At 39.6% G+C, this 23,719-nt stretch overlaps 1 protein-coding gene across 3 annotated transcripts in view; it reads right to left on the reverse strand.

Annotated features, from left to right (window-relative positions):
- Positions 1-22,018, reverse strand: part of L3MBTL3 (L3MBTL histone methyl-lysine binding protein 3) — a 102,104-nt gene extending 80,086 nt beyond the window's left edge. The window contains exons 1-2 of one of the 3 annotated variants that reach the window (XM_087718501.1): positions 21,932-22,018; positions 1,304-1,415 (exon numbers count right to left, since the gene is read on the reverse strand). In XM_087718501.1, the coding sequence (XP_087574627.1) occupies positions 1,304-1,405 (102 nt within the window). In that variant the 5' untranslated portion in view covers positions 1,406-1,415; positions 21,932-22,018. Of the gene's footprint in view, positions 1-1,303; positions 1,416-9,421; positions 9,746-19,485; positions 19,899-21,931 lie in introns of those variants that run through there. The other 2 variants (XM_087718499.1, XM_087718500.1) reach the window with 2 other exon arrangements.
- Positions 22,019-23,719: the final 1,701 nt, after the last annotated feature.

Raw genomic sequence — 23,719 nt, forward strand, 5'->3', positions numbered from 1 at the left:
AGCTAAATTGTATAAAATACTCATATTTTTCAGATTATAAGATGCACTGAACTATAATACACACTTAAATTTACAGGAGGAAAAGAAGAAAAAAATAGTGTTTGGCCTCCGCGTATCACGTTTTCATCCTCCCTGGCTCCGAGAAGCACTCTGCTGTGCTCCGCACGGCCCATTTGCACCAAAAGCAGGCCTGTTTTTGGCCTGCAGAGTATTTCTGGGGGCTGGGAAGGGCAAAAATATGACACATGGAGAGTTCAGGAGGTCAAAAATGCCTATATTCAGTCTATAAGACACATCTAAATTTTCACTCACTTTTTCGGGGGGAGGGGGGAGAGGGAAAGGTGCATCTTATACTCTGAAAAATAGGGTAAGAGATTGCTCATGGACAATTTGCCTTAATTCTACCAGTCTTCAATATCCTTAACTAATATGTATAAAAAATTCATAAAAGTTTTTTTTTTTTAAAAAAAAATCCATGCTATCTTTCCAGATCAGCTATAAGTGTCAGAAATTGGGAGTTCGTGCAGCTTTTGTATTGTTCAATGGATGAGAATGTCACAGAGCCTTCTTTATGCTCCATATTACGCAACATCTTAATAAAACTCCAAGAAGCAAATTCAACTTTATAAGCTGAAAATCATTGAAAAACTGTGATGAATGATTTGAAGGAATAAGAAATGGTGTTCAATTTGTTTTGAACAAGGTGACATCCTTACAGGGAGTCCTTACAACCCCAGAATTTCCATTGCTAACCAAGACAGTTATTAAATGAGTCCCAGTCAATTTTATGACTTTTGCCATAGTTAGTTAGCAAATCACGGCAATTGTTATGTGATTCACATGGTCATGACACAAATCTAGCTTCCCACATTTGACTTTGCTTGTCAGAAGCAGACTGAGAAAGTTGCAAATGGAGATCAAATGAGTCCAGGATGCTGCAACCTTTCTAAATACATGCCAGTTGCCAGCATTTTTATCATGTCATGTAGAGATGTTGTGACAGTTGTAGTTGTGTGGGGATATTCCAACTATCAGATGAGTTTCTTTGCAAACCTCATTATTTTTAACATTTTGAAATTAAGATGTTAAAGTTAAGACTTAAGTTTAATATGCTGCTCTTGTTTTTACTAGGTGATTTTATTGCTTCTTTTATATTATGCACTGCTCCCTTTAGTGTTATTTTACTGTTATGTAATATTTTACAATTAAAAGTAATATACTTTTGTGTTCTTTAATTAAAATAATCACACCTTTTAATAAAACATTGTACATCTTTCTGTATACATCTTTGCAATTACAGTACCTTCAAATCACTTCCAGGCAAGGTACCAATTCCGTCCTTCCAGTCCATTACACTAAATACATCAAAGTCTTGCCCATTTCCACTACAAGCTGGTTCATTCATGGTGGATACCCTGTAAAATAAATCAGGAAGGTTATATCTCTAATTCAATTTCATATTTTTTCCATTTAAAAACTGCATTATCAGATATTTTTTTAAAAAAAACATCTCTTCAATATTATTTAATAACACGTTTTACATGATTCCAAAATTCACAAAATCCTTTTTAGAAGCAAGGAAAATGTCACAGTGTGAAACTTCTCAGTTGACTAGGATTCTTCACTATCTTGGATATGAATCAAATTGAGTGTTGGGAAAAAATACAGGGCACAGAAAAGTCTATGTTCAGAGACTGTCAAAACATAATGCAAAGGAGATAGAACATGCATACTTATTCAGAAGTAAGCCCCATTGAATTTAATGGAAATTAAATCCAAAAGTTAAATTAACCTATCACTGCTAGAATAAAGAAGCTAATATTATCCATGTGTATATTTTCAAGATACAAAAAAACTACCTTAAGCATTACACAAAATGATTCATATACAACAATTAAAATTAATTTCCAACTTTACTAATATAAAAACTGCTAATTTATCAAGGAATCTGATTTTTTAAAAGCCTGAAACCAAGCAGTATGTATAGCAATAGTATTTAGACTTATATATCACTTCATAGTGTTTTTTGCCCCCAACAATCTGAGTCCTCATTTTACTGACTTTGGAAGGATGAAAGGCTGAGTCAACCTTCAGCCAGTCAGGATCGAATTCCTGATAGTGAACAGTGAATTAGCCTGCAATACTGCATTCTACCACTGCGATACTGCGTTCTAACCACTGACCAATAGAGCTCATTATAAAAAACAACTTGATAAAACACATAAAGAATTGTAAACAGTGAACCAAGCTATTGTAATTATAATTTTATTACACGTTTCAATTAAAAAATAAAAATAGAAAGTGCCAAAAATTAAGATATATAAAGAACAGAAGAACAAAAAAGAAAAAGAAAATATAGAAAAATATAGAAAAAAATAAGTTCTCCCTTTGTTACAAATATAAACAATTTTAGTAATTTATCACTTTATCTTAAAGTAAAATAGGAGATCTCTTTTTCTAAAATTTCATCTCATCTATAAAGAAATCGTAAAACCTGGTTGTTCAGTCCTGGTGAGCAAAAGTCCATTAACAGTTACTAGAGATAACATAGCTATTTCAAGCTTGATCAAATAAAGTGCTTTATATTCCTTTGTTTTACTTTACAATTTTGATCTTTAATGTTGTTCAAGTTGACTTATTTTTATTTTTTCCATATCCTCTCTAACAAAACTCTTCAAAACTATAATTGGTTATTGAAAATCCAATGTAGAAAAGTTATCTAGCTCACTTTTTAGGTTTGCTATCTGTATATCCCTTTTAATTTTTAAGATATCACCTGGTTTGTATATCTACTGTAGAATATTTTCTATATCATAGTTATAACCTGTTATTTACTTTCAAATCAGTTTCAGTCTTGTCCAGTAAAACTTTTTCTTCCATAACTTTTTAAAAAAACATAGTCTGTTTGCAATGGCATACTCTTGAAATAAACTTCTGGATCCATTTTTTCCAATATCTCTCAATACATCTGTCAGATGTTGCTTCATTTAATAATCAGGAAAGAAACCACTCAACTCCATTTGTTTGAAATTAAGTGTACTTTTACTAATTACAAATGAATAGTAGCAAAGCAAAGCTGAGTCTGGTTAATTAGGCGCGAAAGCAATGAATATCATGTATAGTTCAATCCTCTCCCCTTGGCACCCCAGTCCATAGTCCAATAATAATTCACCCAACTGTCAGGTGGGAGATATCTTCAAAAAACCTCATCAGGATGGAATGCTGGACAGTTAACTTTGGCGGGAAACTCCCTTCCTCCACATGTGCAATGAGATGGTCAGGACAGGCTTCTAGAATATTCCTCCAGCACATAATGATTCCCCTCCCAAATACCATGCCCCCCCTCCCCGTTTCAATGGCAGCCGAAGCAGCAGCAAGGCAGAGGCTGACATCCGGCCCTCCTCCAGAAAAGGGCGGTCAAACCTGCAGAAACGAGAGAACATAGACAAACAGACAGACAACAGGACATAGAAGAGAGACGTGGGAAGGGGGAAAAAACAGGAAAATTAGCAGTCCATCCAAGAATCAGGGCTTGTCAGGGTAGGTAGAGTAGAACTTGTGGAGCAGACAAGGAGCTCGAACATGGGACTTGTCAATCCATTCAGTGTGAGATGGGGGGAAATGCTTCCAAGCCACAAGGACCTGAACACGGTTCCTCCATTTACAAGAGTCCAAAATCTCACGGACCTCAAAATGTTGCTCACCCTCTATCAAAAGTGGGGCGGGTGGAGGCGGAAGAGGGGGTCTCAATGAAGAAGTAAGTTTGGGTTTTAGGAGATTAACATGAAAAACAAGATAAACTCGGCTGAGGTGTTTAGGTAACTGGAGGCGGACGGAGACAGGGTTGATGATCTTGATGATTGGAAACGGGCCAACATATTTGGGGCCCAACTTCTTCAACTTTTGAGTCATTTGAAGGAACTTAGTGGATAAATAAACCTGATCACCAGCTTTATAGTCATGGGGCTCAGTTCGCTTCTTATCAGCATGTTTCTTATGAGCGCGGTGTGCAGCATCTAGAGCCCGAAGTGTCAAAGGCCATACTTCCCGAAGGCGGTCATTCCACTCAGATAGTGAAGACACTTGTGGTTTCTCGCAAGGAATCTCTGGAATGGGGACAAACTCCTGCCCGTATACCATGCAAAAAGGGGTAAAGCCGGTGCTACTGTGCACGGAATTGTTGTAAGCCACTTCAGCATGAGGCAATAATTCCACCCAATCATCTTGCTGGTAGTTGATGAAACAACGTAAATACTGTTCTAGCACAGAATTAGTCCTTTTGCAGGCGCCATTAGTCTGAGGATGGTAGGAGGAACTTAATTCCTGGGCAGAGCCAATCCGTTTTAGGAATTCTTTCCAAAATAGGGAGGTGAACTGAACACCCCTATCTGAAATGATGCAGTCGGGTACCTCATGCAGGCAATATATATGTGAGATGAACATCTTAGCGAGAGATTTAGCGGAAGGGATTTTGGAACAAGGAATGAAATGAACTTGCTTGGAGAACAAGTCAGTAACAACCCAGACTCCCTTGACTCTCTGGAAGTTCAACAATGAAATCTCCTTCCACTGGGCTTCTGGGTGAGCCACTGCCTGGAGCAATCCCTGGGGTTTTCCCGGAGGACGTTTTGCTGCGGCACAAATGGGACAACTAGCCACATAAGCCTCAATGTCCTTTTTCAATGAAGGCCACCAAAATTGCCTCTTCACGAGATATAGGGTCTTGACGAACCCAAAGTGTCCAGCTATGCGAGAGTCATGCGCCCGTTGGAGTACAATGGTCCTAATGGACACAGGGACGTACAATTTCGCACCAATCCAAGCCAATCCATCTTTCATGGTGCATTCATCCATGTGTTGCTGGAACCAGTCATCTTTTGCAAGGGCTTCCTTTAGGTCAGAGATAAAGTCTTTTGTGACCTCCAATTTAGAAGTTGTTTGACTTTTAGTGACAACAGGAGCAGCCAGGCTTTTTGTGGGAATGACAGGTTGGACAACACTGAGCTTTGAACAGTTGTACTGTGGAAGTCTGGACAAAGCATCAGCCATAAGAAATTTTCTTCCCGGAATGTATTTCAAAGTAAAATTGAATCTATTGAAATGCTGAGCCCAGCGCATCAGTTTGGGAGATAGTTTCCTGGGGGTACTCAACACCTCCAAATTTTTAGGGTCAGTCCACACATCAAAAGGGTGTTTGGCACTCTCTAGAAAATGGCCCTGGGTTGTTAAAGCCCAACGAACAGCAAAAGCCTCCTTCTCCCAAATAGCCCAACATCTTTCCGTATCGGTCAGTTTGCAAGAGGTCTAAGCGCAGGGTTGTAATTTACCTTGGCTATTTGCTTTAAGCAGTACCGCCCCCGCTGCCACATCACTGGCGTCAGCCTGGACCAAAAAAGGCACGTCCATGTCTGGGTGCTTCAGGACCGGTTCCTCCGCAAAGAGGCATTTCAGCTTCTCGAAAGCTGCTTGACACTCCATAGTCCAGTCTAATGGTTTGCTAGGTTTGGTCTTAGCCCCTCCTTTCGATTTAAGGATGTTAGTTATAGGGAGAGCAATCTTAGCGAACGAGGGAATAAACTGACGATAGAAGTTAGCAAATCCCAAAAAAACTCTTTAATTGCTTACGGGTACATGGGGCCTCCCATTCGGTGACAGCCTTGACCTTATTTCTATCCCCTTGTGGGAGATTCGATAACCCGGACCTTACCCACTCTCATGGCCTTCCGAAAAGCCGTTAAAACCTGGCTATTCCGGCAGGCTTGGGGCTGTTGAGGTCCAGCCCCGACTAGATTGGGTGCATAATGATGTTTTAAATTGTCTTCTTTTATATTTTACTAATTACTTTTTTTTTTTTGTAAGCCGCCCGGAGTCCTCCGGGATTGGGCGGCCTATAAATCCATTAATAATAATAATAATAATAATAATAATAATAATAATAATAATAATAATAATAATACGTCCTAGGCCCCTGGGTGGGGCCCGACTAGTAACCAATGCCAAATCCGGCGAAACAACTGGCCGCTGTGATACAATTGTATAATAATAATAATAATAATAATAATAATAATAATAATAATAATAATAATAATAATAATAATGATGATGATGATCCATTGGAATTTGTGCAAAAATTATAATATTAAAACAGCAACAAACTGGTGGGAACATCAGCCTGAAAAAGTCACTGAAAATCAGATGGTCAAGATCTTGTGGGATTTTCGCATACAAACAGACAAAATATTGGCACATAATACACCAGACATCACACTGGTTGAGAAAAATAAGGTCACAATCATAGACATCGCAATACCAGGTGATAGCAGGGTCGCCGAGAAGGAACATGAAAAAATCACAAGAAACCACTCAACTCCATTTGTTTGAAATTAAGTGTATTTTTACTAATTACAAACGAATAGTAGCAAAGCAAAGCTGAGTCTGGTTAATTAGGCGCGAAAGCAATGAATATCATGTATAGTTCAATCCCCTCCCCTTGGCACCCCAGTCCATAGTCCAATAATAATTCACCCAACTGTCAGGTGGGAGATATCTTCAAAAAACCTCATCAGGGTGGAATGCTGGACAGTTAACCTTGGCGGGAAGCTCCCTTCCTCCACATGCGCAATGAGATGGTCAGGACAGCTTCTAGAATATTCCTCCAGCACATAATGATTCCCCTCCCAAATACCATGCCCCCCCTCTCCGTTTCAATGGTAGCTGAAGCAGCAGCAAGGCAAGAGGCTGACAACATCCAACATTGAAGTATTTTGCTCCATTCTGTTTTAATAAGCCAAATTTAAATATTCTTGTCCTTTATTGTAATCTTGTTATCTTTAATTCCCCCGAGTACATCCAACTTTGAAAGTTTCATCTTTTTTTAAGAATTCAAAACAATAGCTTTTTCCCATGAGAAGAATTTTTACAATTAATTCCAAAATTTTATTTCAAATCCATGTCAACTTAGTCCATTTGTAATTTTCCAAAATTGATCGCTCTTTTGCAGTTTATTCCCAAAAAGATTTTTTTTAAAGTTCTTAAACTTACATTTAAAGTTTTTTTCTCTAAGAATTAAAGGAAACTCATTCAAGGCTACAACTCTTGTCATTTCAAAGGTTCCTAAACACTGAAACACAGTTAGAGTTTCATAAAGTTATTAGAATGGGAAGTACAAAAATCCTAGGTCCATAAAGGCATGCACCTTGGGTTTGGACAATGGTGACTCTCATCTCTCAGAGGTCTAAACCTGCTGAAGACCATTGCTCTATGGACTCCTCATGAGGAGAACCTGTGTGCACTCACAAGTCATTTCCCTAACTGTAAAAGTATTCTGAAGAGCCGGTCCATTTGCCGTCTCTTCATTCTGCCATACTCATTGGCTCCGTTCTGTCTTCAGTTTGCTGTTTCTTCCCCAGAAGTCCTGGACATACCTAATATTATTTGGGGATATTTTTAAATATTTAAATAAAAACATTTACCCTGGCATTTGATGCCTTCTAATAACACTGCTACAATAATAGCCTTTTTATATACTTTACAAAGTTAATTTTTTTTTCATTGCTTTATGAGTTTTACTGCAAACACAATATTTTAATGCACACAGACCTGGCAGATGCTTGGCATGAGAAGTGCTATAAAATATTTTAAGGAGTTTTTTTAAACATGATAAATCCTAGCAATATTCTTAATTCCAAAATCTCCATTTTAACTTTTGCCTCATAAGTAAAGGGTCCTAATTATGCAACTGCTTAATTTATAATTTCAGATGCTGTAAGAACAAGAGAGATGAATATAGATTTAATCTATTTTATTTCAGTCAGATCCAAAAGATATATATATATATATATATATATATATATATATATATATATATATATATATATATATATATATATATATATATATATATATATATATATATATATATATATATATATATATATATATATATATATATATATATATATATATATATATACACATACATATACATATACATATACATATACATATACATATACATATACATATACATATACATATAGATAACAGAATTGAGATACAATAATCCTTACTTGTAAGAAAGATTTCACCAAGAGTTTAACAGGACATATCCTTTAGCTATGAATCCATCATTATGATGAATTCATTGGTTACAAGAAGCACAAAAATATACGTTTTTTAAAATGTAGGATAAAGTTTCGAAAGTGAAGATATTTATGATAATTACATAAATTAAATTAATTGCTGATGTTTATTAATGTTTACAATCCAAATCATAGTCAAATATTTATTCTGTTGTATGATCACAAAAGCTATGATCTTGAGAACTTCAGCGTGCCATGATTTCGAACATTTAAAATTAAAACTGACTCTAAATTATAGAACCTGTCATAATTAATTATATATTTGACCAAATTTACCTCCACGAAGCAATTTACCAAAGAGAGAGGGGGGAGGGAGAGGGAGGGACAGAGAGAGAGAGAGCGGGAGGGAGAGAGAGAGAGTTGTCACCCTTCAAAACAATATCAACTGGCTCTTAAACTAGGAAAACTACTGAAACTTGCATGAAAATAAACCTTAACATACGGAGAAAAAAAAGGTGCATCAGATCAAAATACTGTCAATCTAAGATTCTGTTTTCAGTTTTATTATCTCATGTACAGGTATATGTATAACACTAATTTTAGACTAACAACCCAAAAGAAACTGACAAGAATATTACACATAAAATTAACATCTGTAATATTATGAGATTATTACTACATTTTTATCCCACTAGCCATCCATCCTCTCTCTCTCTCTCTCTCTCTCACACACACACACACACACACACACACACTAATCTAATATAATATTTCTCCCTCCTATTTCCCCTATAATTATAAACTTATATATACATTAAAATATTGTTCCAAAAATATATCAATAATTCACAAGAACAAATCATGTAAGTGAATGACCTTGCACATATCTTTCATTGCCAACAGACAAAATATGACATCCAGCTAAACTATTAACACACAAAAGCTCTGTGATTGGTATAACTAATATAATGTATAGAAACAGTTTGACCTAATGGTCTGAATCAATATCATCAGTGGATGTGAATAAGACTTTGAAATCTGTGGTACCTTAATTCCCTTCTATGTTCTCAAATTTTGGGCCTAGGCTTCTAAGATGAGGTATGCACTCTATATAATTACAGGTATAAACAGCAGAAGGTGAATCCATACATATGTGCATCCAACCCAATTATGTTCTAACAAATGCCTACTGTAAAATATATATATATATTTAAAATATTCTTCAGTTTAGTATCATTTCTGCATATACTATATGTAATAGCAATAAAGTATCAATAACACTTTACAGCACTCTTGGGGCAGTTTATAATGTTGGCATATTGGATTCTCATTGTACTGACCTTCAAAAGATGGAAGGCTGAGTCAACCTCTAGCCCCGTCAGGTTCAAGCTTCAGGCTGTGGGCAGAGTCAGCCTACAATAGTACATTCTAACCATTACACCACCAGGGTTCATAATAACTTCCTGCAACACTTAAAGTTCAGTAGTTTAAAACCAACATCCCTTAAAAGCTATGCAAGTTGTTTTCATTGTGAATGAGATAACAGTGTCCCTGTTCCTAGCCATCACCAATGCTCTCTATTACCTACATTCCCACCCTTTTTTTAAAGGTACACAGGCATACCTCAAATCAAATACGCTTAAACACAATAATCAAAAACATGTACCATATTTATGTCCTGACAACCTTTTGATGCTGTTCAAAATTTCAATATAAAGTAATAAATACCAAAGAAATAGGTCATGGGACATACTGCTGGCCATGGCACATAATGGTGCCCCAATGAACCATATGGCTTACCTAAACTATCCATGTTGATTCCATTTTGATTTTTAATTGTGCTTTCATTTTATTCTTACATTGTGGTGTGGGAATCATCTGAATTTTGAGAAGTGCTAAATAGTTGCCAACCTTCATTCCAAAAACATATGGATAAAACATTGAGTAAATGAAAGAAATATCTATAAGGGATACATATTCTAAAATATTACAAGTACAGAAATGTTAAAGATAATAAATTGCATAATTTGGCTGCTGTCGTATGCTCAGATGAGTGTCCAGATACAGTAAATAATATGTATCCCACAAATATAAAATAATGAAATAGATTTTTCAACCGAAGCATTTGCTCTTTAAAGATCATGCACCGAATTGGCATTTCTTGCTAAGGTATAGAGTTGCATTAATTATGAATGCAAATGATTACAATAAACAAGTTACTTGTGTCCTGAACAGGTGAGCTAAGCATGATTACAAATGCAGAATTATGGTGCTGTTCATTTGGAAGAATCCAGAGAACAAATAGAAATTCCGTATCAATTAACAATGAAGTGGGAATTCTGGGACTCATAGCCCAATGCGTCTTCCCCAATGAGGAAGGTTGCTTTAATATGCCAACTTCAAAAACTCAGTATGAAATGAGATTCCTAAGTAAGATACAGCAATATAGTGTTATTACCAAGGAATAGGGTTCCAATGACTGAAAAGCCAACCTCATTAGCCCAGGTCTTGTCAATTTCAGCCAGTACTATTATGTCTTAGAGAAAAACATTAAGCATCTGAAACAAAACCTCAGTGGTGTGCTTCAGAAGTCTTTAAGCTCAAGGCCGAAAAGTGGAGAGACAATGTCAACGTTATGTATGAAAGCAAATCTTGCTTATTTGATAATATGTTGTATGATATGGTCAAGCATATTATTTAATATTTGCTACATAGAATAGGTGAAGAATTTTGTTAGCACCACCATCTAAAGGATTCCTTGGCTAGACTGTATTTAATCTATTCCTTAACTGCCTTGAACAGGGGTGTCAAACTCGATTTCATGGAGGGCCACATCAAGGATGTATTTGACCTCAGCGGGCCGGATGGGCATGGCCAGGGTGGGTGTGGCCAGCTCGACCTCACTTGTGTTGAGGGCATCTGTGGTGGCCTGAGCAGGACTGGGGGGATCCACTGCCTCCAGCAGAGGAAGGTGAGACCAGGAGAACACCTTGTCCTTGAGAGGAGCCTCCCTGTCCCTCTCAGGCCATGTGGAGGGCCCTGGATGGCAGCGCAGACTGCCAGAGCCCTAGGCAGCAGAGGGTAACTACCCAGCCAGGCCCTCAAACTCCAAAGGCACTGGGACTCCTCAGTCCTGAGCTCCGTTTTTGGCTGTGACGGCCTCCTGCAATGGACTGCCAGCAAAAACAGAGCTTGGGAAGGTGGCGCACAGCCCTCCTGACTCCATTTTTGTTGGCAGAAGCACCGCAGGCAGGTCTTTCGATGTTTCCAGATCTAAGCACCCCGAGCCTTGAGTTTGAGACCCCTGGTCTTGAAGCTTCTCAGGCCTGTCATAGAATAAAAGCAATGTAAGAAAACAATGTAAGTCAATAACATGTATTAATAAAAATACACTCCTAAAATCAGTAAGCAGCTGAATTAAAGGGTGAAGCCAAAATACATCCTCCAAAGGGCCAATATAGTGTGGAATTTGGATCAGAGACATGAGCTGATCCAAGGCCGTGAACGAGATGAAAGCCATTTCCTCACCGCTAATTTATTTTGCCTGAAGATTAGAAGGTAAGCTTAAGAAGTCAAGTAAAACAAAAGTGATAGTTATTCTTCAAAATATTTGAGAACCAGACTATGAAAGGCATTACATAATAGTCCTTGATTTACAACCATTTGTTTAGTGACTGTTCAAAGTTCAAAGGTACTGAAAACAGTGACTTAACACCGGTTTTCATACTTACGATTATTGCAACATCCCTGTAGTCACGTGATGAAAATTTGGATGCTTGGCAACAGACATATATTTATGATGGCTGCAGAATCTGGGGAACATGTGATCACCATTTGTAACCTTCCCAACTGGCTTCCGACAAGCAAAAATGGGAGAAGCCAGATTCACTTAAGAACCACATGATTCACTTGTGGCAAAAAGGGTCATAAAATGGGGCACAACTCACTTAACCACCGGCTTGCTTAGTAGTGGAAATGTTGAGCTTCATTGTGGTTGTACATTGAGGACTACCTGTATAGGATTTCACCAATAACCTGAATTAAGTCTAGAACTATGTTGGTTAACTGCCCTGTGTATAACAAAAATCACTCAAACATATTTGTGAAATTTTATTCACATAAGGGGATTCATAGCAATATTTTAAATTAGTCACAATTTCACACTGTTTTCCAGTGAAATTCCGCATACAAGTATGTCTGTGTATGTACATATCAGTGGTGAGTTACAACCGGTATGCCCCAGAGCTAACTTTAATCCTCCATGGCCCAATTACCTTCTTTAGGCTTCATTGCAAGTCCAATTGCCCACTTCATGGTCACACTGGCCAGGCTCAAGTCCAGTCTGTTAAGGAGATATAGCTTTTCTGATTGCTCAGAAAAGTTTCCTGGCATAAAGAAAAGCTTGCCAGAAGGATGAAAGATCAGAGCTGGACTCCAAACTACTAGTTTCCCTTGAACGATCTTAACTTGAGATGGAGGGGGGGAGGGGAATCTCATCATCTTTTATTTTTCCTTCCCTTACAGGCTGGTTGAAAAGTCAAGTTTTTATACTGTCTGCCTAGTCCACAGGCAATTATACAAAAGCCTCCCAGTATTGACTGTCTTGCAGACTTCTTGTAGAATTATTCCTTTCTTCTTAATTCAAGATAATCAGCAATAAATAGAGTTTTAATTCAATCAATCTTTCAACCATAGGCCTTTGTCCTTCATTTTATCACTAGAGGGGTGGAGAGGGGACCAAAATTGTAGAATGAAATCAAAGAAATTGATAAGGATGGATGTGAAAAAGAGACTGCCAAAGAAAAGAACAGAAAACTAGATTTCAGGAATAAAGGACAGAATTCTTCTTCTAAGGAGAAGAAAGAAGTCCAAGACAAGAAAGATAAAGATATCAGGAATTTCAGAGAGTTATTGGAAGAGACAACATGCAGCATTACAACAAAACATCAAGGATGGAAATAGATTGTGGGGGGGAGGGAAGTCTTCCAAACTATCTCTGAACTCTGAAGGAATTCCAACCTCAAATTGTACGCTATAGGATAGTGATTCAAAGAAGACAAAGCAAAAGTAGAGCAAATATACTGACATTCTGTACAGTAGAAATATCCATCTCCCAAATACCTTAGAAGATAATCCCTGCAGTATTTACAATAACCTCTAGTACTAGAAAATAAAATTTGATCAGTTAGATAATTACTATCAAAACACTATAGGAATTGATGGAATAGAAATTTGTGGCAAGTCACAAAAGAAGAATCTGTAAAACTCTCATTATCATTGTGTAAAATCCTATATGTAGGAGAGGAAGCCTGACTCCAGATGGAAATGGCAAGACAGCCTGGCTTCAGATCAGAAAAGGAGTGAGACAACGCTATGAGTTCTCCCCTTATTTATTCAACCTGATGGAGGCTGGACTCAAAAAAGAGGAGCATGACTTAAAATTGGGGGGGGGGGACGGGACACACAGCAAACTATACTATGCTGATAGTTGTAAAGGAGCTGCCAGATCTAGAACTGAAAACTCAAGGAGCAAAGTGAAAACATGGGAATCACATAGTAAAAAAGATCAAATTAATGAAGAACAGGTATAAGCAACTAGCCCCAGAACTGATAATGCAGATACCGAAGTATAGATAGCTTGCTTTCAGGCTGATTATCAACAATCAAAAAACCCAGCAGTCAAGAAATAAGCCTCGGATGTTCATTGAAGGCCTTGAAAAAGATATTCAGATGATGATGTAGAACGCAAAGAAGATGACCTTGATCAGTTCCTAATGCAATGAGGCGAAAAGCTGAAGTCCATAACAATCTGAAGAGAGGAGGAAACAACTCTAACAAAACCTCCTCCATTCACAGCACTGCAGGGAAGGGGGCCGAAATAAAGCACAAGCAGAAATTTTGTTACAATTGGCAATATAATAAAGTACTTTTAACTATGCTTTGGAGTTACTTTTTTGATGTGATATGCTGTACACCGTGGAGCTGACCTAGGTCTATACGTATAAAGATTAGAACTGTGGGGGCAGTGGTTTTGCCTGGGACACTTTATGAAAGTTGGCCTTTGAAGAAACAGAGTAGAAACAGTATTGATGTTTTGGAACTGCAGTGAAGTCAACAAAACAAACAGATGAATCATTAAACAAATCAACCCAGAGTTCTGACTTGAGGCACAAATGAACAGGCTCAAATTATCATACTTGGACATATTAGGCAGAGACCTAACTTTCTTGTCTCTCTCATGCTGGGAAAGGCAGAGTCAACGTGAACAAGAGGGCAAGCAAGAGAACTCAATTACAGCAGCAATGGGTATGCTGTTGGAATATTAGAAAGACCAGATTGGGAACAATTATCCTGGAGAAAAGCGATCTACAGTACATCATCGCAGAAGTTGATGCTGCATAATCATAATTAGTTTCATTATTTTTGGCAATCTATTTTAGGCAAGCGCCTACAACTATTTCTTTAGCAATAAGATGAATGGCATTCAGTGGTACAGGTAATCCTCGACTTCTGACCACAACTAAACCCATAATTTCTCTTGTTAATTGAGACATTTGTTAAGTGAATTTTATCCCATTTTATGACCTTTCTTGCCACAGTTGTTAAGTGAATCATTGCAGTTGAACAGTTAATAAATCGGTGGTTAAGTGAATCGGGCTTCCCCATTGACTTTGCTTGTCAATAGGTCACAAAAGGAGATCATGTGACCCCAGGACACAGCAATGGTCCCAAGAATGAACCAGTTGCCAAGCATCTGAATTTTGATCTCATGATCATGGGGATCCTACAAACTGTAACTGTGAGGATTGGTCAAAAGTCAGTTTTTTCAGTGCCACTGTAACTTTGAAAGGTCACTAAATGGACTGTTGTAATTGGAGGACTATCTGTATTTACTTTCAAAGCAGTCTGCACAGAATCATGCTGTATGTACAATCCAAAGCTTTTGGTCCTAGATAGTCAACGGAGAATCTATCACTCACAGATGTAACTCTTTCACCTGCAAACACGTCAACAGTGCAGACTGCCCCATTTTAGTCTGGAATACTTCTGGCTGTCAGAGCCTTCAGTATATTTGGCTTTGGTGTATTTTGTTTCAACCATAAATGCCATTAATTTTCTTCTCACTGTATCCTGCATGCCTAAGGCTTGTGTTAGGTAATCTTGGAACTCCTCTGAGTTGTAGACAAGAGTATTGGCTAATCTCATCTCTTTCCTTTGTTTATATATACTGTTAAGGGGGGAGGGAGATAAATGGATTTGCTTATAGCACACTATGGATAACTAACAATAATCAAATCAAAAATTAACTACGGATTTATAAAAACATTTTCATAGCGCTTATATTGTAGCAGAAAATTTGCCTCATTCTGAAGCTGAATGAAGGTCTCCACTGCAATAATAATTTCAGTTCAGCAAGTCAGCTAATACACAATCCAATTCATCCTAGCACAAAAATACAATAACTAGATAGCCCCTCAAGCTATGGACAGGAGTGCAGGGCAGTATGTTATACAGCAATAATAAGACTGAAAATTCAAATTTGGAAAAAAGAAAAAACAAAAGATGCTCAATGAACATTTATGATTTTTTTCACAGATCATATATTATGCTATGGACTCTCGCTGTTATTTATGGAATCTTCAGTTACTTATCCCATTCTGCTACATTGGCCTGGCATTCAGCATCAATCTTGTAAATTCATTCTAAAGACAGTTTATTTGGAAATAAATTGAGACAATAATTCTAGCATTAATGATATTTTGTTCTTAAACATCTAATTTACTGCATTACTAAGCCATTTACAGATTTGTTCTACAACCGATTAGCTTGTTCTTCAAGTTTTAAATGAGATAGCATTGCTTAACCTTTCAACATTAATCAATACAGTATGTTTTGCAATAGCACTATTCAGAGTATCTATTCAGAGAGGGCAAAATAAGCAATGTGTAGAAAGAAAGAAATTCTTATTATCAATCAGAAAACTGTTTTTGCCAACATACATCAGGAGAAGCCTGTTCATTTCAACTCAAGAACAACTCAAGGCCAAGCTCTTAAATAAAACATAATAAACACTATCTTGCATTCAAGTAATCTCGTTTCCAAAACTGATGGCAACTTAATGTATTGAAATGTACTGTTTGAATCAGACTGATTCAATGAAACAATTTTTAAAATAACAACTATTTCCTAATGCATACATCGGACTATGTGAAAAAGCTATCCTAATGTAATTTATTTAATTGATTTAGTAATGAGCTAAACTGAGAGTAAATGAAGTCATACTACTTGTCAGGGACTAGCAATATTCCCAGCACTATCAAGACTTACAATAAGCTAAAATGCATCTCATGGAAATGCAGGAAGGAAATATCCCTATATTGTATCACCCCCATGAGAATATATCATCCTTACAATTGAAAGGCTATCTCTCCCAATTAAGAGTGAATAGGTCAAAAATGAAGAGAATGCTAACTCTGGATCATTAGCTCCTTATAGCATTGTTTGGCTTACAGCAGCATATAAATTTAAATAAATAAATGCATTTGAAGATATTTGTTTTAAAAAGGCCTTCTAATAACCAAATTTTAAATGTTTCAAACTTTTTATATTAATTTATTAGATTGTTTATGACTTGTCCTTTTTCACCAAAAAGCTCCCAAGATAATATTTAGTTTAAAAGTGTTTAAAATATCCGCTAAAAAACAGCAGCAAAAAGAAAATCACTATCAGAGAAGTAGTAATCATATCTGAAATCACTGAATAGCTAAAAAAAAGAGGAAATCCTTCAGCATACACACAAAACCAAACAAAAATGAGGCAATCTGTACTCTTTACAGACATAATTCCACAATCTAACTACAACCATTGGAAAGGCCTTCTTTTATGTCCCCATTGGACTAGATTTCTGCATAGTGGAACACACAGTAGAATTTGATCCAAATATTAAACTAGAGTCATGTTCATATAATTGGTTGCAATAGGAATTATATATTGATAATAACTGCACTTTATGTAACTAATCAATCGCAGCCTCACAAAAGATTACAATATTGTGCCATGGACCCCTAGATTGCTAAAATCAACTCTTGTCAGCCTTAATTTTCTTATTCAACTTCTGCACCAACCATGGCACTGGTAGGCACAACAACCATTCCTTCCTTCCCAAATCATGAAATAGAACTCTTCCAACTAGAACAAAAAGTTCCTTCAATCACTATTTGGTCTATCAATGGAAAGAATAGTCTCACCTCAACTCACCCTCAATAGCCCATTTAGCATGTTCAAGATTTCAGTGGTCAACACAGCATTAGTTGGAAGAAGGCTAGACCTAGGTATGATCAGATATGGTGACATGAACCAGGTGACCTCCTCAATAAGCTTTAAGAAGATGCTAAAAGCATAAAGACCAGAATTCCATAATGACCAAGGGGCTGAGCAGCAGGTCTGCAGTGCCATCTCCTGGGAGTATTCATTCAGGGGCCTCATTTTCCGCTATCCAATCAGATTTTTCACATGTACAATTACTGAAAATGCCCAAATAGAATGAAGCAAACTGTTTAATAAAATAAACAACTGAAAGGATGATGAATAATATTATAGGAAGATCAGAGACTAAATGTTTTTATGATTCTGGCTTTTTACAACACTCACAAAAGTTTGTTATTGGGGGAGGATTCTTTCAACACCATCTAAATAGCTAACTTTAATCAGCCAGTTGAGTAAAGTCAGAATCCTCAGTATAAACAGGCTTTATATTATGTCAAAAATAGCTGAATGGTGCTTGAAGGTAATAAGTAGTTACTAGGGAAATGGCCTGAGAACAGCTTCTTCACAGGCATTATATCCATAGAACAGGTCTTGAAACAAGTTACAATCCACACGATTAATTTGTCACAAATGTTCCATCAATTTTCTAATTTTTTATCTTACAGAATTTCATTGCTTCAGCTTTTTGCAAACCAGCTTCTAGTTTCAGCATTTCTGAATGCCATTTTCAAATATACAAAAGGCATAACTTTACCTTACTTCCAAGTTTTATAAGGAAATCTAAGTTTCAATTCAAAGATAACTTGCAAAGAGCATCTCATAATATTGCCTAAAGTTATATATTAATGAACAAAACAAAGCTGTTTTAAGGTCCCCTTCTATCGCCATTAGCTTTAGAAACAACGGTGAAATTGACCAGAACTAACAAGAAATCTACTGTATATACTCAAGTATAAGCCTAGTTTTTCAGCCCACTTTTTGAGCTGAAAAAAGCCGCCTCGGCTTATACTCGAGTCAGTGAAAAATTTGTCCGAAATGGAGGAGAAAAAGGGGCGGGGCCATGCCGCTGGATGACGCTCGTGAATGGCCCAGCGCCCCTGAGTTTCCCCTCCCTCTGTGTCAGTTTGCCGCGCAGCGTGCACCGCACCATCCCCCCTCCTCACGTTCTAATGTAATGCAGGGCTATCTTACGATTCCCCTTCCTCCCCCTCCTGCCGCTCTGCAACGATGTCCCACCTCCTCCTTGTTATGGCAAGCAGCCACATAGCGATGTCCCACCTCCTCTGGTACAGTGATCCAATGATAGGAATCACTGTGCCGTGTGTCATAGGAGGCGGGACATCATCATCACAGCGGGACATCAGCATCATGAGGTGAGTGAAGTATTTCATTGAATACACCGGTATTGTGTGATAATAATTTGTTATGCAGAGCAAATTTTTACAATGGCTACTGTATATTTAATGGGCACAGGCAGGCTGTATATGTTATTCAATGGGCAATGGCATTATTGGTATCTATTTTTATTTTTGAAATTTATCGGTAGCTGCTGCATTTCCCACCCTAGGCTTATACTCGAGTCAATAACTTTTCCAGTTTTTTGTGGTAAAATTAGGTGCCTCGGCTTATATTCGGGTCGGCCTATACTCGAGTATATACGGTAAATAAGGAATAGAAACTAGTAGCTACAATTGTATCTAACTGTCAGATATATTTACCTATTAAGTTATTCAATAACAATCACTCTTCCTTACTTGAAATACAAAACATAAACAGTGGAAACAACAGTTAGGAAGAGAAGATAAAGACATGCTTTTCAAACTGTTTGCCTAGTTCTCTTCCTTTTCATACCCAGCGAAAAACAGTCTCTGTTAAAAACTTGAGGATTAAATTTGAACTTTGCTCCCCAAGGTGAATGCCTACGTCTGACCAGTAGGGGTCCCTCCTTGGCCAGTTTTGAACTACATTTTTGCTGCACTTGAAACTTTCCTGAAGAAATACAGTGATCAGCCCGTCAGATCCCCCCCCAATGACTTTTTCTAAAATTAAGAGCGGCGGGGGGAGGGGGAAAGCCGAAAAATGTGGTCTTTTGCCTGCATCTTTCCCTATGCTCCCCCCCCCCCCAACGCAAGCCTACCTTCAGGTTGCAGCGGGATTTGTCTTCCTTCCCTCCCCACCGAGTCTGCCTCTTTCCTCTCTTTAGAAATGAAAAGTAGCTCGGATCAACTCGCCCTGGGACGCCCGAAATAACTTTTTACGACCGGCTTCCCTTCCATCCTCAGGGAAAAGCCCGAAAGGGAGGCGCGGTTGTTGTGCGGCGGGCGAAAAAAAAGGTGTACGCGGGGCAGGAGCGAGAGGAGAGAAACCGGCCGCTCGACTGAGGAAGTTGCATAATGAAAGGCTCTTGTTTGTTAATCGAGTCCCGTTTTTCTTACGGCGGCTGCGACGGAAACCGGGAAGGGGAGGCTGCTGAAAGCCAGCTCAAGAAGCCTTTTGTCCCCTCATTTTGGAAACACCCTTCCACGTTCCCCCCCCCCATCCACGGGAGTTTGGGGGGGGACCCAGGTCCCTCTTCGACTCCAAGGAGAAAAAAGGGGGGTCAAGGCTGTTTTCTTCTCCTCCCCCGCCTCACTTGATCCAGGCTTCTCCTGGGCGGACTCCAGATTCCCCCCCTCCCTCCTGGAGAGGGGAGACAGTCTCTTAGCCCGGCCCCAAACCTGAGGCCGAGAAAAGAGGGCGGACAGAGGGAGTCTTCCCTCTGGGGACCGCTGGCTCCTTTCAAACTTTTCCCCTGTCACCCTCCTTCCTCTTGCCATATAAGCGACTGGGAAGAAAACAAGGGGCCGCAGGAGCGCCCACGCATAAAGACGCACGTAATTTCTCTTTATTTTCTACCCTTACGCGCCCCAGATCGGGCCCGGGTTCTCTCACACCCTCGACGCGAGCTTCGGAAGGATGCCCCCCCCCCTTCCCCGCGAACGAGCGGCGAACAAGTGTGCAACGCGAGTCTCCAGCTCCCGTTTCATTCATAGGCTTCCCAGGAAGCGCAGACGCTTTTTTAAAGCAGAGGCGGGCAAGCAAAGTTGGAGAGCGCGAGGGGCACCCAGGTGCGAGTGGCAAGCGGAATTCACACGAGGCATCTTCCCGCTGCCTCGAAAATTACGCAGCGACCATCCGCCGTATCTTTCACCGGCCGGGTTTTGTGTGTATGTGTATTTGCTGACAACCTTCGAATTGCACTCTTCTCCCTCGGGAAGAGCCCCGCTCCCCACCACATACACATACACATGTTTACACTTAAGTGAAAGACATGCACAGGAATCGAGAGGCTTTTTCTCTCTCTCTCTTCTCTCCCCCCCCCCCCGCTCCCCGCGCGTCCGCGCGCGCGCGCTCCCTCTCACTACAAACTGCTAGGCGCGTCTCTCTGCGCGTGTGGTGTGTGCGTGCGTGTGCAAAGTTTGCCCAAAATGGCGGAATTGGGGAGCTCGGTATTATATTTCTATAGCCCGAGACACGCGCGCACGGGTGCACCGCCACGCGCGCACTCAAACGCCACAAAGTCCATAAGCGGCACAAGGGAGACAAGGAAGCGAAATTACCCCAATTCGCGAACAAAATAATCCTCCCTTCCGAAGCTGGCAGCGGCGGCGGCTGCTACGCGCTGATCGGAACAGGCCTTTTTTTCCCCTCTCCCCTTCCCTCCCTTCTGCAAAAGGAGACACAACACATGCTACACATTCAACCGGTATATCCCGCTGCAAGCGAACCTGGGTGCTTCCTTCCCAAGGCGTTATTCTCCCTCCCGAGGGATCCCCCTGAAAACATAAGAGAGTGAGCGCTGGGATGCACGATTCCCGTTCGCCGCCCCCCCCTCTCGCCCGACACCCCCAAATCTTTGTGGCGGCACCCGTTTTTCCTCCCCCTCCCCGGCATTCCTAGGGAAGTGTCAAGAATTCCCTGGCTCACCAGCGGTAGGGCAGGACGCCGCAAATCGCTCACCCCCCCCCACCCCTCCACATCAATATGTGAGCGACTGGGTTGCCCGATTCCTTATTTCTCGGCCACTTCTGCCCCCTTTCCGCTCCCGATGCCCGTCAAGAATTCGGGTGGGGAAAAAAGCAGAGCCCGGGCGGGGAAAGGGGGGGGGGCGCATAAGGAGAAGGCACCCTCTTCCTTCGCTCGCTCTTTTGTTCCTCTTTCACTCTCACGCACTTAAGATTTTAGGAAAGATTTCCCCCCCCTCCTTCCCCGCGACCCACCCACCCACTCCTCGGCCACTTCAGAGTCATCTGGCCACTTTCGCCAGATTACTTCCATTTCCTTCGCTTGGTGCGTTGAAGGGGAAGCCTTCCCTCCCAATTTCTTAAATAAGAATAATAAACCTTCCCCCCTCCCCGCTTTTGCCCGTTTTATGAGGGAGGTAGAGGAGGTGCGCTTGCCTTCCTTTATCTCCTTCTCCCCCCCCCCTCTCTCAACTTTCATCCCCAGCGAAGGAACGGAAGCAATTTTTCAAAGCCATCCCGAGCATTGTGCAATTGCAGTTAATGGGTTAGCGATCGTATCCGAACCAGCCGCTTCCTTACCCCCCCAAATCCTCTCTCTCTCTCTTTATTTTTTTTCTCCGTCTCTCGAGTAGTCCTGACAAATATGGTCCAGGGCTGCGGGCGCAAGTGAGCATGCGCCCGTAGAGTCAGGGCTGGGGAAAGGGGAAACTGCTGCTGCTGCTGTTGCTGCCGCCGCCGCCGCCGCCGGAGTGGCTTTTCTTCCCTTCGCTTTTATGTCTCAGACTCTGGGAAAGGCAGGCAGGCGATAGCCGTAATCTTGGGTGGGTTTTTTTTTCTTTTCTTTTCCCCTCACCGCGCCGCCGCTCCGATCCGCCAAGATCACCATCTTCAAAGGTGCGTCGGGAGCAATAGCGATAGAAAGGAAACCGTGGAAGAGAAATAAGAGGGAAAAACGTCTGAGGGGCAGCCTTGAACTCTCTCCACGTTTCGAGCGGTGGGTTGCATTATTTATTTATTTATTTATTTTGCTGGTATTGATTGGATACGCCAAAAAAAAAGGAAGAAAAACAACAGTCCCACACAAAGTTAGAAAGAAAAAAAGCAAGAAAACAAAAACAGAGAAATACAGAACAGAAAAGGTATTCGTGGATTTGTGCATAAAAAGTTCTATCCAATTATTTTCATAAATGATAGCCATATTTTATTACACTCTTTAATTATTTCTTAGATATTTTTTATCCTGTCTTTTATTATTTTATAATTAAGGTCTCAAATGAACACAATATTCCCTATTTTCCACCAAACAACAACTCAAACATGTATGAATGACATTGACTCTACAGTCCATTGTGTACCTGGGGGCCATGTCTTTCCTGAGCTGAAGAACAATTGTTGTAACTATGAACTCCTAAGAGTCCCTTGGACTGCGAAGATCAGTTCTAGAGGAGATCAACCCTGACAGTCTTTTGAAGGCCAGATCCTGAAGTTGAAACTCAAATACTTTGGCCACCTAGTGAGAAGGAAGGACTCACTGGAGAAGAGCCCAATGCTGGCAATGATGGCAAAAGAAGGGGATGACAGAGAATGAGGTGGCCGGAGGGAGTTAACTGAGCTTAAATAGACTCCAGAGGATGGTAGAGGACAGGAAGGCCTGGAGGAACGTTGTCCACGAGGTCGCAATGGGTCAGACACAACTTTGCAGCTAACAACAGCAAAATGAATTCAGCATGGAGAATCCACTATTTTTTGTTCAGATGTCAGTTTTCATGCAGTAGGATCTAAACATGAAAATGCTAAACCTTATGTCAAAGGTTATATATGTTATAATTTCCTCCCAAAATTGAACTCTAATAGGACACTACCAAGATGTTTAAAAGAAACATCAATTTCAATGCATCTTCAAAGAACAATTTTCATGTTTCTTTTCTACATAAGCAGTGCCCAATAAAGCCAAAACACTATTTTTGTTAAGTAAGACACATTCTAAGATCTACTTCAATTCTTGCTATTAAAATTAACTGTTCTCATTGTTTAGACAAAACCTTTAATTCTTTATTCCATTTTTGCCGTTAAACTTTTCATATGAAATTAATTTGACTGCCAAGAGAATTTTATAAAGAGTAATTTGTATGAAATGTAGGATTTACCCATTGTAGTAGATTAGATGTTTCTGAGGTTGAAAATGACATATGTCCAAACTGGGGTAGCAATACCAGGTAGTACTCAACTGGTAAGTGAATCACTGCAGTTGTTAAATTAGTAACATGGTTGTTAAGTGAATCTGGCTTCCCCATTGATTTTGCTTGTCAGAAGGTCATAAAAGGGGATCTCATGACCCCTGAACACTGCAACTGTCATAAATATGAA

The sequence above is a fragment of the Thamnophis sirtalis genome, unplaced genomic scaffold (genome assembly GCF_051295495.1).
Source record: "Thamnophis sirtalis isolate CommonGarterSnake01/CBP01778 unplaced genomic scaffold, rThaSir2_p1.2 scaffold_6, whole genome shotgun sequence".
Classification (NCBI taxonomy): Eukaryota; Metazoa; Chordata; class Lepidosauria; order Squamata; family Natricidae; genus Thamnophis; species Thamnophis sirtalis.